Source organism: Hylobates moloch, unplaced genomic scaffold, assembly GCF_009828535.3.
Source record: "Hylobates moloch isolate HMO894 unplaced genomic scaffold, HMol_V3 SCAFFOLD_22, whole genome shotgun sequence".
Classification (NCBI taxonomy): domain Eukaryota; kingdom Metazoa; phylum Chordata; class Mammalia; order Primates; family Hylobatidae; genus Hylobates; species Hylobates moloch.
Window position 1 is genome coordinate 9,612,235 of NW_026652297.1, and position 18,077 is coordinate 9,630,311.

At 38.9% G+C, this 18,077-nt stretch overlaps 1 protein-coding gene across 2 annotated transcripts in view; it reads right to left on the minus strand.

Annotated features, from left to right (window-relative positions):
• The window catches only part of SLC25A36 (solute carrier family 25 member 36), a 38,539-nt gene extending 21,210 nt beyond the window's left edge, over positions 1 to 17,329 (minus strand). The window contains exons 1-2 of one of the 2 annotated variants that reach the window (XM_032143458.2): positions 17,069 to 17,329; positions 2,236 to 2,400 (exon numbers count right to left, since the gene is read on the minus strand). In XM_032143458.2, the coding sequence (XP_031999349.1) occupies positions 2,236 to 2,400; positions 17,069 to 17,109 (206 nt within the window). In that variant the 5' untranslated portion in view covers positions 17,110 to 17,329. Of the gene's footprint in view, positions 1 to 2,235; positions 2,401 to 16,632; positions 16,867 to 17,068 lie in introns of those variants that run through there. The other variant, XM_032143457.2, reaches the window with a different exon arrangement.
• Between the last annotated feature and the right edge of the window lie 748 nt (positions 17,330 to 18,077).

An 18,077-nucleotide genomic window follows, 5' to 3' on the forward strand; every position in this document is an offset into this window, starting at 1 on the left:
ACAGCATAAATTGTTGAAGACTGATACTAGATTTACTAGTAATGATTAAAAAATCTGTTCAGACTCTTTCCTGAAAGATTAAGACACAATGATAAAGAGTTGTACGTTATTTTCATATGATCATGTTACTCTTATCTTCGATTTCCTTAATTTTACTATCTTTACCAGCAAATTGGAAGCTTAATAACTACCCGCCAATTAGAAATGTAGTTCCTTCCTAGTTTTCAGGTCTTTTACTCAACATTGGACAATACTTCTTAGTACTACAGTATTATCTCATCCCCATTCCATTCAAATGCTGTAGCAGAATCTATCACCCTAATGTCCTTTAAGGTACCAGAATGGTTGGCCTGTTATTTCTCCTGCCATTCAGTTAACCGTTGCTATACTGAGTATTTAACTGTATAATTAGCTGTTTATAACTAGAAAAAGTAAGTAGATAGAAAAAAGAAGGTGAGGCCCCTGACACTGGGAAATTTGCTGTTCTGTTTTGGTAAAAAGAATTATAATAAAACAAATAACAGACCATATTAACAAGCAAATACTATACCTAGATACATATATGCCCAGCAGAGAAAGGAACAGAGCCACGTGTAAGTCACAGAAGGCTTTCTTGGAGTAATGAAGTTTTGGCAGTGAGAAGGAACAGAAACTGAAGAGTAGGTATTTTAATTCAGACTAGGCCAAGTAGTTCTCAAACATCTATCTGCTTAAGAGGGATCTTTTTAAAGGTAGTTGGGTCTAATGGTTAATTTAAGGCCTGAACTGAGTGGCCAGACTTCTCAGATATGAAGTCCAATATTGGTAACGGATAACTCTACGACCCTGAAATAAGTTTTCTCTCATACTCAGTTTCATCAGCAGTAAATAAAAAAAACCAGTAGCCCTTTACTGGTTACTGTGAGGATTAAGTAAATTAATATATAAAGAGCTTAAAAGAGGGCCTGAAAAACTGAGGAACTAAAACACAGCCCAGAAGGATTACTAAAGTTCCTGTGAAGGGAAGGCAAAACCACTGAAAAAGAGAATTAAAAAGTATTATCACAGAGGTCAAAAGAAGAATTTAAGGAGAGGCAATCTGTGGTAGTAAATATCAAAATCATGATATTAAAATACTTTTCCTATTACAAATCAGATAGAAGTATTTCTCTATAACTATAGCATTTTTTTTCTGGGACAGAGTCTCACTGTATCACCCAGACTAGAATACAGTGGCGCGATCTCGGCTCACTGCAACCTCCGCCTCCCTGGTTCAAGTGATTCTCCTGCCTCAGCCTCCTGAGTAGCTGGGATTACAAGTGCGCACCACCACACCTGGCTAATTTTGTATTTTTAGTACAGACGGGGTTTCACCATGTTGGCCAGGCTGGTCTCAAACTCCTGACCTCAGATGATCCACCCACCTCGGCCTCCCAAAGTGCTGGGATTATGGGCGTGAGCCACCACGCCCGGCCCAATTATGGCATTTTAATTCAAAACTGTTATCAATTTTCTTCTACCTATTCATGTACTTATGTAAACAAGTTTGAAAAAAGAAAAGGCTGATGAAACCTTTTAGTACCAAAGGTAAATACACAGAATGAGTTTATTTGCTATTACAAAATAAACACTACTGAACTAAGTTCAAACAGTGAGCTGATAAGGCAGACACAAAGGCATTCCATTATTTACAAGTATAAACATGCAAAACCTAATTTTAATAGTTTTGAAATTTCAAATCTAATTGCAACATAATGAAGTATGGCAAACTGTAAAATATTTAACATCAGGAAATGTTAAACAAATCCTGAATAGCATTAGAACTCTGCTGTCTCAGTTGTACTTAGGTTACATAAAAATCACAGATTGTCATTAATTGGATGTACTTACTTGTGAGAGTACTTGGAACATTAAAAATACACACGAAAGGAGTTAGTATTAAACATTATCACATTTCAAAAGTAAATGAATAATCCAAAATTAAATACTTATAATAGCTTTAGAAAAAACTCCACTGGATAAATGTAGAAATATTCTAAATACACATGATTTGGAAGTAAAATTACACTTTATCTTATCTATGTAACTGTTCTTCTCCATTAGGGATTATCATTCCTTATGAGTACAATTCAGAATAACTTCTGTAAATAGGTTTATAAAGAATCATTTTCAATGTGGCAGAATATAAGTAAACAAACATCTGGAAATCACTAATGCCAACAAACTAAAAAAGACTCCTGAATACTATGCTCTCACTTTAGGCAATGAAGAGGTCCGGGAGACACTACTCGGTTGACACTGGCTCCAGCCATGGTGTTCAGCTGAACTTCAGAAATATAAAGCGTCACAGAAGATGACTGCAGTCGTGTTTTTACAACTTCCAGTGGACATGTCAGAATAGCTCCCACTGTACCACCACATCTAAAAAAAAAAAAACAAACACAAAGAACACAGTTTATCCACTTAATTCATAAGTTAGTACATATGCCCAGAGCTGTAATCCACATGGGTACCTGGAGCTTTGCCAACATACTAAAATTTATAATTTTTAATGTTAGATGACTAAACAAATTTTTAAGAGATTCCATTATCTGATTTCATACAAACATCTTCAGTAACTAAAATGAACACAGCTTAGTAACTATCTGGCAAGAATAACTGCTAAACACTTCAACTGATAGGTGCTGTTACTAAAATTGTACTGGTAAGTCACATAATGGCTTTAAATACTGTCCTAAGGTGTGATTTAGTACTCATGTATATATAACTTGTAGCTCTGTTAAAATCTAGGCCATTCTTTGAAGTATATCCTATCTTTCAAACTCCTGTCCTTTCAAACTGAAGAAATGGTCTTCCTAGCAATAAGGAAGAACTCACTGATAGTTAACCATACATAGTTCTCTTATTTTAAATACCCAAATATTCAGAAGTATTTCACCTACAAAAAAATACAGCATTTGAGGGCTGGGCGCATGGCTCACACATGTAACCCCAGAGCTTTGGGAGGAGGCAGGAGGATGGTTTGAGGCCAGTTTGACATCAGCCTGGGCAACATAGCCAGACACCACTTTACAAAAAATTTGTTTAAAAAATTAGCCAGGTGTGGTGGGGCATGCGTGCAGTCCTAGCTACTCAGGAGGCTGAGGTGGGAAAATTGCGTGAGCACAGGAGTTCAGGGCTACAGTGAATATGATCAGGCCACTGCACTCTAGCCTGGGCAACAGAGTGAGACCCTGTCTCAAAAAAGAAAAAAAATTGGCATTTGAGTCTCACAATTAGTATCTGTCAGGCCTACATGTGGAAAACTGTACAATGTAGGTAGGCTTGTTAGAAGAATCCAACTTAAATAAAAGGACTGATCACCAGAACAATAATAACAAAAGCTCTGAATGACATTAAACTGTTTAAAAGGTATGTAAGATATAGGCTGAGTAATTATTATTTTATTATTTTAAAACACAAGAGTAGAAAATAATTTCCTCTTAAAACATTACTAGCTACCAAGTGAAGCCTTTAGAACTGCTTTCTAACCAAAAGGGAAAATCATTCAGAAAAGCTCCTAGTGTGGTGAAAGAGAAAAGCTAGTTGTCACGTTAACATGAACCTTCAAAATGGGCATTAAAAGAAGAAAAAGAAAAGCAACCCATGCAATAATACACTAAACAATTCTACCTCCACAATAAAAAACAAAACAAAACACATATATATATAAAGGAAAGCAGGCACAGCAATGTTAATATCACTACAAATAGAATGTAAAAGAAATTTTAAAAGATAAAAATATGTCATATTGATGTATTAGTATATGCCACCAAGAAAATAAGATAAAACCAAACTGTATGCAACTAGAGTGAAAAACTTATGCAACAAAGCTATTAAAAAATAAAGAACATTATATGTAAAATAAAAAACATCACCCTTACCTCACACTACATTTTAAAATTAACTCAAAATGGATCATAGACCTAAGTTTAAAATGATGAAACTATAAAACATCTAGGAAAAAACATCTGGAAAAAAATCTTTTAACTTTGCGTTAGGTACAGACTTCCTATATGGACATCAACAGAAGCACAAATCATTAAAGAAAAAGACTGAAAAACTGGACCTTACCAAAATTAAAAACTTCTGTTCTGAAAGAAACTGCTAACACAATGAAAGAAACTGAGAATAAAATGAAAGCCACAGACTGAGAACAAATATTTGCAAATCATTACCTGCAAAAGTGCTTATAATCAGGAATAAAATAAAGTAATTCAGTAAGAGATTTAACAGATAGTGACATATAGATGCAAATAAACACACAGAATTCTGCAAATCATTTGTCAGCAGGGAAATGCAAAGTAGATCCATTATAAGAGATCACTGCCCATCTATTAAATGGCTAGAATTAAAAAGACTGACCAACAGCCAGCCGCTGAACAACTGAAAATCTCTTACACTGCTGGTGGGAATTAAAAATGGTACAGGCATTTTAGAAAGCAGTTTGTCAGTTTCTTACAGAGTTAAACATAAAACTGCCACACAACCCTATCTCACTTGTAGGTACTGACCCAAGCGAAATGAACAGACATGTCCACAAAAAGACTTGTTCATGAATGTTTATAATAGCTGTACTTACTCATAGCTAAAAACTGGGAACAACCCAAATGTCCATCAACTAGTGGAAGCAAACTGGTACACCTATATAATAGAATACTATTCTGCAGTAAAAAGCCACCACCTGGATAAATCTCAAAAGCATTATGCTAACTGAAAAAGCTAAGCACAAAAGCCTTTTATTTTTGACACTAAAAAAATGATCCCCCTCGTTAAGCAAACATTTTTATGATATTCTAGAAAAGGCAGAATGAGAAGAACAGAAATGAGATCAGTGGTTTCCAAGGAGTAGAGGAGAGGGAAGAAAGTGACTGCAAGGGGTATGGGGGACTTCTTGGAATAACAAAAAATGTTCAATATCCCTTTTTTTTTTTTCTTTTGAGATACTGTCTTGCTCTGTCACCAAGGCTGGAGTGCAGTGGCACGATCATAGCTCACTGTAGCCTTGAACTCCTGGGTTCAAACAATCCTCCTGCTTTAGCCTCCCTAGCAGTTGGGACTACAGGCACATGCCACCATGCGCAGCTAATTTTTTTAATTTTTTGTTGAGACAGGGTCTTGCTATGTTGCACAAACTGGTCTTGAACTCCTAGCCTCAAGCAATCCTCCCACTTTAGGCTTTCAAAGTACTGGGATTATAAGCATGAACCACTAGGCCCAGCCAATATCCTGACTATAGTAGTGTTTAAATGACTTTATAAATCTGCCAGAAGTCGATAAACTGTATACATTTAACAAAGGGTAGATTTTACTGTATGTAAACGATACCCTGACAAACCTGATTTGAAAAATATGTGAAACATTCAATCATAAATAAGCTTAATACTTCAAAAAAATTCCACTCATAGCTTTAAATAGGCAGTTAAAAAAATTTAACCCTCCCCCCAAAAAAGTCGAAACCACAATTATATGGTCAGATTTCAACAGAATTAGACAAAAAGTAGTAGGATTATAGCAAATCTGAAAGAAAATTAAGTAGAACTTAGAAACCTCAATACTCAATAAACAAGGAAAAGATATTTTCAAACAGCCATGAAATAGTCTTAAAACCTCATTATATATGAGGCCACAAGGAGAATCTTAAATAGAAGCCATAAATTTACTTATGATAAGAGTTGAGAGCTAAGTGGTAAAAGCCATGAGTCATCATCACACAGTATACTTGGAGTATATGCAATGTAGAACTCAGAAGAACCGATGGGTTAGTCCATACCATATTCACACTACAACAGTGATCTATTTATGGCAAATCATAATAATTCAATTTGTCTTGGCCCGATTTCTTTTTAGCAGTTTAGTGTACTTACTTTGTAAATTTATTGAACATAAAACCCACAAACAGGCCCAAAATCTATAATAAACATGTACATGTTCTGATTTTATATTCTGTAAAACCTAAGAAAGAGTATTCTTGAATATGAATAACTTCTAAAAAATGTATTCAATGAACACGAATTACTTCTATAATTAAAACGAAAACAAACAAAAAGCAATGTGAGCACATAAAGCCATGATTCCTACCCAGTCATTCCTGGTTCCAAGAAAATAAATATTATACAACGAAAACAAAACAATGGTAAAAACAATACCTATGCCTCACACGCTTGTAAAGATGATATAATCCACATAAAGCATTTTGTAAAGTGGCACATAAAAAGTGCTCAATAAATATTAGCTATGTATTTGTGTCTCCATTACTGATAATAGTAACTATGAAATTTTGTAATAGAAGTCTTATGAATATTTTGTGGCCAGACCAACAGACAAGGTAAATACTATGATATTTAAAAAACACTTCAGCAAGTAAAACACATGAGAATCTAAACTGGCCAGGCATGGTGGCTGATGCCTGGCCAGGCTGAGGTGGTAGGATCACTTGAGTCCAGGAGTTTGAAACCAGCCTAAGCAACACAGTGAGACTCTGTCTCTGAAAAGAAGAAAGAAAGAGGCCGGGCGTGGTGGCTCACTCCTGTAACCCTAGCACTTTGGGAGGCTAAGGCAGGTGGATCACCTGAGGTCAGGATCACCTGAGACCAGCCTGGCAAACATGATAAAAGCCCGTCTCTACTGATAATACAAAAAATTAGCTGGGCGTGGTGGTGCATGCCTGTAATCCCAGCTACTCCAGAGGCTGAGGCAGTAGAATCGCTTCAACCCAGGAGGCAGACGTTGCAGTGAGCCGAGATTGTGCCACTGCACTCCAGCCTGGGCAACAAGAGTGAAACTCCATCTCAAAAAAAAAAAAAAAAAAAAAAAAAACAGAGAAAGAAAGAAGAAAACAGCCAGGTGCAGTGCACAATGCCTTAATCCCAGCTACTTGGGAGGTCAAGGTAAGAGAATCGCTTAAACCTGGGAGGTCAAGGCTTTAGTGAGCTGTGACTGCAGTATCACACTCCAGCCTAGGCCACAGAGTGAGACCCTGTCTCAAAACAATGACAACAACAACAACAAAAAACAAAATTAAAAAACAACAAAAAAATAAGGCCAGGCGTGGTGGCTCACACCTGTAAACCTAGCACTTTGGGAGGCCAAGGAAGCCGCATCACTTGAGGTCGGGAGTTCAAGATCAGCCTGGCCAACATGGTGAAACACTACCTCTACTGAAAATACACACACACACAAAATCAGCCGGGCGTGGTGGTGTGCACGCTTGTAATCCTAGCTACTTGGGAGTCTGAGGTGGGAGGACTGTTTGAACCTGGGAGGCAGAGGTTGCAGTGAGCCGAGATTGCGCCAGTGCACACCCCAGCCTGGGTGACAGAGCGAGACTCCATCTCAAAAAATAAATAAATAAGTAAATCATACAGAGGTGGGGGTGGCATAAGTGGGTATATGCACAAGCACTTAGGTTGTCCTGAAGCAGTTTTACATTATAGAATGCAATAGACGTGTAGTATAGGGGTGACACTCTGGTATTTCTCTTGCTGCAATTTAAAAATAATTATGCACACTGAAATCAGAATTGATGTAGAGAACGAAACTAATGCTTCAATAAAGTTGGGATGAACTACATTAGATTCATCTTTTCTCCATGTCAAAAATCTCACTGTCTAAAGGAATATGCCAGAAGAACAGAGAGCCCCAGAGAAATCGGCAGCTGCAAGTTTTCAACCAATGAGGCAAATGGGAAAGACAACTTAGAAAAGAGGAAGAAAGGCTTGCAGAGGGAAATACCAAAAAGCAGCAGAGTTTTTCCCTGCAGAATCCCTAGGAGGCCTAATGATTAAGGGCACCAAGTATTCAAGAAGGAATTAAGGCAAATAACTGAAAACAGAAGGACTGGCTGCTGTCACAGGCTGTATGACAAAGGTAGGATGTCCAGTGTCGCTCTATGCCTTACACACACACACACACACACACACACACACACACACACACGCTGGATAAAACTATATTCCTAGGCAGAAGGCTGATTCTCTGAAGAACACAAACTCAACATTTCTGAGCTTAGGTTTAGCAGGAACAAAGGATGCAAAAACAATCCACACCAAGATGCACTACTGCAATCTTTCAAGGACTTCAACTTCCAGAAAGAAAAAAGGTCACATAATAGAGGAAAAGTGACCAGATTAGCATCACACTTCTCGACAACTGCAGATTACTTATCCTAAAATTCTATACCAAACCAAACTATACATCTGGGACAAAGAAGTATTCAAGAAATTGCCTACTGTATACCCTTTTCTTACACAGCTAACTAAAAAATGTATTCCACAAATTAAGGCAGTAAACTAAAAGAAGATGGTGGTGGGGAGGGAATGAAATGTAAGAACAGAATAACCCAAGACAGAGAAAGACGTCCCAAGATGATAGTGAAAACGGCAGATCTGAAAAAAAATCAATCAAGATAGGATTAGGATGACAGAATTCAGTGGGACAAAAGTCTCCAGGAAAAAAGACTGACAGATGAACACAGCTGACCATATGAAAACAAATGTTCAAGTATGAGTACTCACATAACTAAGCAGAAGTTTTTTAATGGAGGCAATTATTAAATTCGGGGCAGTAGGGGGTGGGGCGGGGGCGGGGAGGAATGAAGTTATTCAAGAAAGGAAAGGTCAACATAATAGACAACTTAAACTTAGCTCTGCAGTGAACAATATTTGTATTGTCACAATAAGGTAAGCACTGACTTTTGATTTTTAACAAAAACTATCAAATTATATATTGAGAGGATGTAAAGAAAGAGGAAACAAGAGAGTGGTACAATATAACTAAATCCTCATCTACCAGAACAGAGAGATGATGTATAATATATTAATTTGAAAACCAAGAAAAAGCAATAGAGAAAAAAATGGTGGAGTAGAAGCAGGCACTCATTACTGGTCTTAACTTCCCTCTGATCCAGTGATGTGAATGACATCAGTTGCAAGGTGTGGCCAATGTAATTTGCTATTAAATAACATAGTTCAAGGTTGGATGCTTTACTATTTTTAAAAAGTTACAATTCAAAGTTATTTCTATAAAACAGTCACTGGTTTGTTCTGTGTGTTTTCTTGATTGGCAAAGAATTCCAAAGACAGAATAGCCAAGTCTGTAACAGAAGGGCGTAAGTTCATTACTTTGTAACATCAAAAATTCAGAAAGGAGTTTCTTGGTTATGAATCTAATAACACTGTTAAATGTCACTATACCCCATCACTATACCCCTGGTATACCCAGATTAGAAATAACTACATGTTCTTTATGTTCGTAGTGAAACTACCTGGATTGACACTCATTTAAAGTTTTATAGGCAAATGTCTTATATCTTAAAAGATATAAGAAGGCCAAGATCGCTTGGTGAGTCAAATAATCACATAGCTATGTACTGATCTTATAGAATATTTAAAATTGTTTAATATGGTTATTACTAAAGAATTTTATAAGACATTTAAAACTATTTTATTTTCACGATGTTTGCCAAATTGTACAGTAAGTTTATCAAGTCATCTCGGTAATTTACCGGAATGTGGACACATCTCTAGCCTATGGTAATACTGCAGATGCTAATAAAGCCAAACTTTTTAGAGTTTAACTGTCTAAAAACTTTCAAATGTTGCTTCTACTTAGTGCATATAATGAAGATAAAAATTCTAGCATGCCAGGGGGTCTAGCTACCTTAAGGGCCTTCATGGACCTCTTGAGTAAAGGAGTGGCAAAAAGATAGAGTATTTTTTTGTTTGTTTTTGAAGCTAGGCACAGTGTAACCAAAACTGGTTTAAAAAACAAAACAAATAAAACAACCCTGGGCAAACAGGTTTTGTAAGAAAGAGCAAGGCCTCTGTTGGGAGCCTCAAAGTGCTCTCCCACACTAGTTATTGAAGCATGGGAATCAGAAGTTGAGGGTGGGGAGATGGGAGAGAAAGGAGAAAGAGAAATTGTTCACTAAGTGAATATGAACAGCAGATGAATTTCAGCCATCATACCCAGTCATGAATCCCTAAGACAGGTACATAGACCTAAAACCCTATCGACTAGATAGTCCTAAGCTGCTGAACCACTAGATCTGGCTCCCCTAGCTTTAAAAGGACTGGAAAAAATCCAAGGCACTGTTAGATATATGTCCTCAATATTAACCTCCTGAGCATGTATGGATCAGGAAACTTGTTTTTAACAGGCAAGGTAACAGATAGATGAACAAAATATTTTCTGATGAGGTCCACAATATTTGTATGTGCATATTATTTAAAAAGGTCCTTCAGAATTCATTTTATTAATTTTAAGCAGTGTTTAGCTTTATAAAGCAAGATGAATAGGATAAAATATTTTATTTTTCTGCCTGCAGTGATACTCTACTTAGGGCATTAGTTACATTAATAAATATCAATCACTGGCCGGGCACGGTGGCTCACGCCTGTAATCCCAGCACTTTGGGAGGCCGAGGTGGGCGGATCATGAAGTCAGGAGATGGAGACCAACCTGGCTAACGCAGTGAAACCCCATCTCTACTAAAAATTGTTAAAAAAAAAAAAAAAAAAAAAGAAATATCAATCACTAAAGATGAAGTTTCTTTAAAATGCTAGCCAAACTTAAGGAGTTTTTCAATCTTAAAACATGTAGACTGGGCTGGGCGCGGTAGCTCAGGCCTGTAATCCCAGCACTTTGGGAGGCCGAGGTGGGTGGATCGCCTGAGGTCAGGAGTTCAAGACCAGCCTGACCAACATGGTGAAACCCTGTCTCTACTAAAAATACAAAAAATTACCTGGGCGTGGTGGCGGGCACCTGTAATCCCAGCTACTTGGGAGGCTGAGGTAAGAGAATTGCTTGAACCTGGGAGGCGGAGGTTGCAGTGAGCTGAGATCGTGCCATTGCACTCCAGCATAGGCAACAAGAGTGAAACTCCGTCTCAAAAAATATTAAAAAAAAAAAAAACATGTAGACTGTCCCTGAAATTCTATGCAAATCATTGAGGAAGTCTTACCAAAAATTGTTTCTCTGGTAGTACATTTGTATAATAATTTTCTCTGAAGCTTTATTGTTTAGACAAGAAGCAATACAAGTTTTTGAAATGGTGATGGACATCTATATACCTGACAGACTAACTTATGAAAAGTCAGCAATGCATGGTTCAGAATAAAACAGCATTTTTTTTTTTAAGTATAGGAAGTGTTTCTGATGCAGGAAAAAAATTAACAGGTTATTCTTATTTTGGATGATAAGGCAAAATCAAGACTAGTAATACTGAAAATTTTAGCCAACTTAGATAAACATGGAAGCAAGCCGTATCATACAACCCAAGATGCAGTTGTACAGTCTTTACTATTTAGAGTGTTTTTTAGTTTTCGTAAAGCTAGGCACAGTGTAACCAAGACTGGTTTAAACAAAAAAAAACTAAAATCTCTGTGCAAATAGGTCTTGTAAGAAAAAAAAAGGCCTTTGTTGGGACCCTCAAAGTGCTTACTATTTTAAGGAAAAATAATAAGATACGAGACTGAGAAATAAAAAAAAAATCCATTATAGGAACAAAATAGGCTGAGGGAATGTGGCAGGTTTAGTAAAAGTCAATTTCCCCCTTTCGTTGCTACCCTTTACAGCAAACCTTAAAACTGTCTATTTGTTGTCTCTTAATTTCTCTCCTACTCCAACCAGACTTTTACTCCCCTGCCCTGGAAATTACTAAAAGTCACCAAAGGTCCTCAATTAAATTCAGTGGTTAACAGCTTTCAGACATCTTAAATGACAGTAACATTTGATAGTTGATCACTTACTCCTTTCTAGATCTTGTATATTTGCTCCATTTGGATTTTAGGATACCATATTTTTTTGGTCACTATGAAGTCTACTTGGCTGGTTCCTCCTCTTCTCCTCATTCCTCTTCTCTTGATCTCTTTTATTGAAGTCCCCAGAGGGTAGTTCGTGGTCCCTTCTTCTCTATATTCACTCCCTTAGTGATCTCAACTAGGCTCATGGCACCACTTACGTTCCAATGACTACTAAATATATATCCCTAGTCCAATTCTCTTTCCTGGACTCCATGCTAGTATGTCCAATCACTTAAACAATCTCAGCTTTTTGACCTCTCTACTTCTCAAACTTACCATGTCTAAAATGGAGCTTCTGATCTCCCCTCACCCCAACTCTGTTCCATCTGCAATCTTGCCCATCTCAGTTGACAGCAATTCCACCCTTCCAGGTGCCCAAACTAAAAACCCTGGAGTATTCTTTGCTCTTCTACACTCTGCATTCAATATGTCAAAAATCTTATTATCTTTACCTTCAAAATCTAACTAGAATTCAACCACTTCTCACAATGTCCATTGCTTCCAACCTAGTCTGAATCACCATTATCAGTCAAGTGGATTATTGAAATAGCCAAATCAACTCCCTACTTCTGCCCCTGTCCCATGCATAGTCTAGCAGAGACCAATTAGCCTTTAAAAATTCTATGATGACTCCTCCCATTTCAATAGAAAAGGTCAAAGTCCTTTAAAGGCCTAAGAAGCCTCTATCATTCTGGCCATACCTGCCTCATTATCTCACTCTTACCGGGGTTAGGGTCTTACTGGGGCTGGTTCCTTTTGTACAGCTAATTCTCTCCCTTCCAAGTCTTTACTCAAATGTCATCTTCTCAATAAGATTCATCATCATTCTATTTAGTACTAGAGTGCACTCCCACCACAGTCCTTTAAGGTGCACCATTTTTTCCCCCATAGCACTTAACACCTTCTAGTTAATAACAATTACTAGACAAGACAGTCCCTTTTTAGATAATTGTCGATATTCTTCAATACTATATTAAAACCGGACAAGTAGTAGGTTCTTAAAGGTTAGTTGCAATGTAGAATCTGAACTATACCAGTAAACTTTTCGTACTGTTATATTAAAATCCACTGGTCTATTTTTAAAATCTGAATGACTCTTTTACCCATGGCTGACTCCATGACGTCATATATATATTGGTCATTTGAAAAATACTGGTACACTGGGTTTGCAGGCCTTCCAAAACATTTTAAAAGTATCAAAAAAAATGTACATTTACTAACACCATCTCATCAGAAACATCCTTAGGTATTGCAAGGCTGGGGGAGAGGGGTCAATTCAAAAATTCGAATTTCTGTTTGAAAACTGGAATTTTATCATTGGTAACAAATGCTATCAGTGGTTTTCCTTAAAAAGGCTTACTTCCTTCAGTTTTTGAGAAAATGTCTAGTCTGAGTAGTCAGTCTATTAATCGTTAAGTAAGAATGGGTCTCCATGAAAAAAAAGAAGCTAGTGTAGCCTACAATTTTAACAACGCAGAACCACACTTCGGCATGCAGTTACTTCATGCCTATTTCCCATTTTGTCACACAAAATATTAAATATAGAGGTATTCAAAGGTTGTGATTTAATAAAATTAGTACTTTTTACTCCTTCAAGAGCATTCTTAGGTTAAACTGGCTTTTTTTTTTTTTTAATTGCAAGTACCTGGAGGTGAATACGATGACCATAGTCTGATGCCACTGCCTTGATGCATGCTAAGGCATCAGCAGTTTTACCCATCATTGCTCTTGCACCATCAGGACAAATGTCAACAAATTTGCGCCAATAACGTATTTTTATGAAAATAGTTTTAAACTCAGATCACAAGAAGGGTCTCAAGAAGGAGAATCCCTGATCCACAATGTTGTGCTACACTAATCCATTTGCAGAAAAATGGTAGCTGCTGTGCTACAGTAATTTACAGAAAAATGGTTTGAGAATATTCTCCAACAGGTTAAGAAACTTCCCTTAGTTTTGTAGTCTATTAGTAAGAACAGAATGCATTTTTAGAAGGAAAAAAAGGGGAGGAGGATGTCTGAATGTTTGTCTCCTCCAGAATTAATAAGATGAAATCCTACTCACATCCCAAGGTGATAGTATTAGGAAGTAGACACTTTCAAGGTGATTAGGTCATGACATTGTAGCCCTGACATTTGGGATTAGTACCTTTATAAGACACCAGAGATCTTGGCTAGCCTCTCCTACTACGTGAGGATACAGCAAGACAGTGTCTTCTATGAGGAAGTAGACCATCATCAAAGAACCTGTTATTGCTTTAATTTTGAACTTTCCAGCCTTCCGGACTGTTAGAAATATTTGTTATTTATAAGCCACCAGTTTTTGGTATTTTGTAATAGCAGCTTAAACAGAGCAAGACAGAGGAAAAGGAGAGGTAGTAAAAATTAAGGAAATGAGACTAATAAAAATATGGTCAGAGTGAAGCGGAAATAAATCACATTAATTATACTTTTAAGTATTCTACTTCTGCCCTGATCTTCAAGCAAACAGGTGAAATAATTTAACAAATATCATTCATTATACCCAAATGGGAGTTTCCTACTGAATAAATAATAATGATTGAGCAAATGAATGAGCTCCAGGATATAAAAATAGACAGTTCCTAGATCATCTTTGATTTTACTCACTACATATATTAAATTATCTGTCATAGGAGCTACAAAGAAAAAACTTCATCCACTTAAAGTCTTAAGGTATATAGCTCCTATTTGAGACAATATCTCCCTCAAATAGAAAAAAATGAGCTGCCTCTGTAGATATATGCAGCTGATACAATAACTAGACAATGTACAATTCTATCAGTCTTTAAAAATACATTTCATAGTGCTTTCATCTCTATATACATACATTAGAGGTACAGCTAAAATTAAATCATATTTACACCTTTTTTACAGGCTGTCATGATATCGTTCCTTAACTCAATTAACCTAACTACTGACCTTACAAACTCTGAATATTAACTCTGGCAAAAGCATAATGGGATCAAAGGGTGTCTTAAAGAAAGCACGAGTTATGCACGTGAGTATTTCACCCAGAACCAAGGTCCAGTGCTGGTGTTTAACAATACAGCTACTAGGCTATTAGAGATGTGGGATTCTGATAAACCTATTTGAATATTACAATTTTACTTATCAGAAAAACAACTCAAAGGCTCCATATTCAGAAAACCCTTGCCTAAGATTAGATACACTGTGAAAGGTTACTCTTGGTTCTTTTAAAATATACTGGGCTTCCTTTAAAAAGATAAGGTGTGTTTTACTGAACTCACTTATGTAACCACATATAAAAATAAAATCAAGATGAGATGCAAAGGAAGAGAAATTATATGGCTGAGCACCTATCTTGTATCAGATCCTACATACCAATATCTCATTTAATACTCTAAGTTAACTACATATGCTAGACTCGGGGGAGGGGATGGAGCTCCTAATCTGTGTGTTTAGATGCTACAAAAACCTCCCATTCCTGTTCTTAAACCAGAAAACCTATATTTACACGTTTTTATAACAAAATGATCCTAATCCAAAGTGGGAAATTAGTGCAATCAAGCTAACATTTATTTCAAATATAAGTATGCCCCATTTTTAACAAAACTTGATACATGAATCCTGAACGCAGAATAATAGAATGTTAGGAGCTAGAAAAGGGCTTTAGAGATCATGTAATACAACCTCCTAATTTTATAGATGAAGCAATTGAAATAAAAGTGTTCATTTTTCACCCAAATTTAAATAGTGCTAGACCACATCTGTGGTCTCCTCACTTCAGGGTTATAGATCTAATTACACGAGGGAGCTCAATTATTTGCATGAGATCTTTTCAAGAGCATCTACAGAGCTACTGAATTTTTAAAAAAAGATTTAATTTGCCTGATTATTGGCAGTAAACATTTCAGAAATATGGAAAGCAAACTGCCTAAACTGGGTCTCACAGATTAATAGAAAAATATTGTTTTTATGCCAGAACAGTGGCTGGCCCATAATTGGTGTACAATAAATATTTGTTGAATGAAAGTATGCCAACCTAAATAAAGTATTGCCATCATTGGCTCAATAGAGTCCATATGTCCAACTCAAAGCAAGACACCGTGAATAGAACTGCATATGTATTTCTTTCATATTCTTAAAAGTGGTCGACCTAAAAACTGTAGGATTTAAGAAGATGCCGGTAAGAGTCTCAGCATAATTCACCGAAGGCATTTTTGATAAGAAAACTCTTTATAATCTTCCAAATAAGTAACTCTTAAAATTGCTATGATTATCCAAATGATTTAGAAGGAGGAAATCTAAACAGGAGGCTAAACTGGAAGCTCTAATACTCATTTTGGCAATCAGGGAACTAAGACTTTAGGCTTAGTCCTAATCTGGCACACACATAGTAACTATTAACACTATCTTAGAAAAATCTGACCTCTCTCCACTTCTACTTTCTCCTAAGCAGCAGAAAAGCAAACGGTGTACAAGAGGGGTGGTTTTCTCGAAAGGAATCTGACCCCAAAGGTACTGCAAAGCTTTGCACCCCATTCACCACCTGGAAAAGCTAGGGCAAAAAATTTTCCAAGGGCCAGAAACACCCTACAGCAACCACTGGAGAATACCAAAGCCTTCCCCGCTCGATCCCGTAGCCCCCTTACCACCCACCCTGCAAAGCCGAGCCCGGAAATGAGCGGCCCGAGGTCCGAGGTGGGGCGTGAGTGACGTGCAGAGGCCCAAGCGAGCGCGGCAAGGAGCGATGGCTGAAGGAGGCCCCGGCGCCCATTTTGTCCTCAGCCTCCGCACTTTCCGCCCCGTCCCCTTGGGCCATGCAACCTACGCGAAATCCGAAGCCAGGCTCCTCAAAGCGGCCCTGGATCCCCGACGCCCGCTAGACTGAGACGTACGGCCAGGTCCAGCGGCGTCCGAGTAATCAAGCGCCGACACCAGCTCTTGCCCGCGTCTCCTCAGACGCATGGATTCGGCCTCCGCCTCACCTCGGCCCCGCGGGCCCAAAACCTCACTCCCGGCCCGGGTTTCATGCCTCAACCCTCTTTGCCTGGGCCTCACTCTCTCGCCCTCGTGCCCGGGCCTCACCCCCTTGCTGCCCCGAACCGGAGCCCCCCTCGCCACCCACGGGCTGGGTCTCTCCCCTCACCCGCAGGCCCGTGGCAGCTCCCCGCCCAGGCCTCACTCCCGCCCGCTTCGCCTCCCTCGCCTGCGTCTTCGGCCCCAGCACCCTCAGCCCCAGTGCGCACGCCCCGCCAGGACCTTACCCTCCGGCAAACAGATGCACCAGCGTGTCCCTCTGGCTCATTCTCTCTCCCGCATGTCCTCCGGGCGCTGAGGCGGGACGCGGATCTGGCCGCCCGCTACGGCAAGCGGCTTCGGTCCCGGACCGGAGACGCACAGCGCCCCGGGAACGGCGAGGAGAGCTGGCCGAGACGCGGCTGCAGAAAGCAACCGGCACAGCCCTCCCCGCGGCACTCCAGCCGCGCCACCGCCTGCCTACGCGCGCCGCCCTTCACCAGAGGCTGAGAGCGACGCGGCGCAGCGCGACGGAGAGTGGGCGGGGGATGGTAGGGGGAAGATGACTATTTGACGGCTCGCGACATAAACAGAGGCTCCCATTGGCCTGAGCATCGTGACATCACGCACTCCGCCGTGCTCTTTCACGTGATCCCTATGGGCTCTTTCAATGAAAGGGGCCGCGAGGCGTGGCCAGAGCGCGTGCCCGGAGGGTGGTAGTTCACCGCGCCCCTCGCACCTGAGACCTGGGGCGCCCCCGGCCTAAGTGAAAGCGCCAATCACGGCTGCACTCTCCTGAACAGGGAACTGGCGGGGCGGGAAAAATCGACTTGGTTCCGGGTTCACAAGCGGATTTACTTTGAAAAAATTGGATTTATGACCCAGCAATTCCCTTGGTGTCTATCTCAGAGTAACCCTCGCACAATGCATAAAAAGGTTTGTGCATGGATACTCCTGTATAGGCTCACAAACAGTACAAAATTATGAACAATGTTTGCAGTTGCGGAAAATTGAAATCAGTGGGGGAATGAAGAAATAAATCATGAAACATTCCTACTATGGAATATTATGCAATCGTGACAAGGGATGAGGTGATTCCACATGGCAAAAAATCTCCCCAAGTGTGTAATAAGTACAAAAGGCCAGTAGAATTAAAACACTCGGGTTTATTTTTAAAAGAATAAAAGTTCATGGGAAATGGAATTAAAAGATAAAATTTAAAATATATATACTTTGTTTTTCAACGTAAGCTCCATC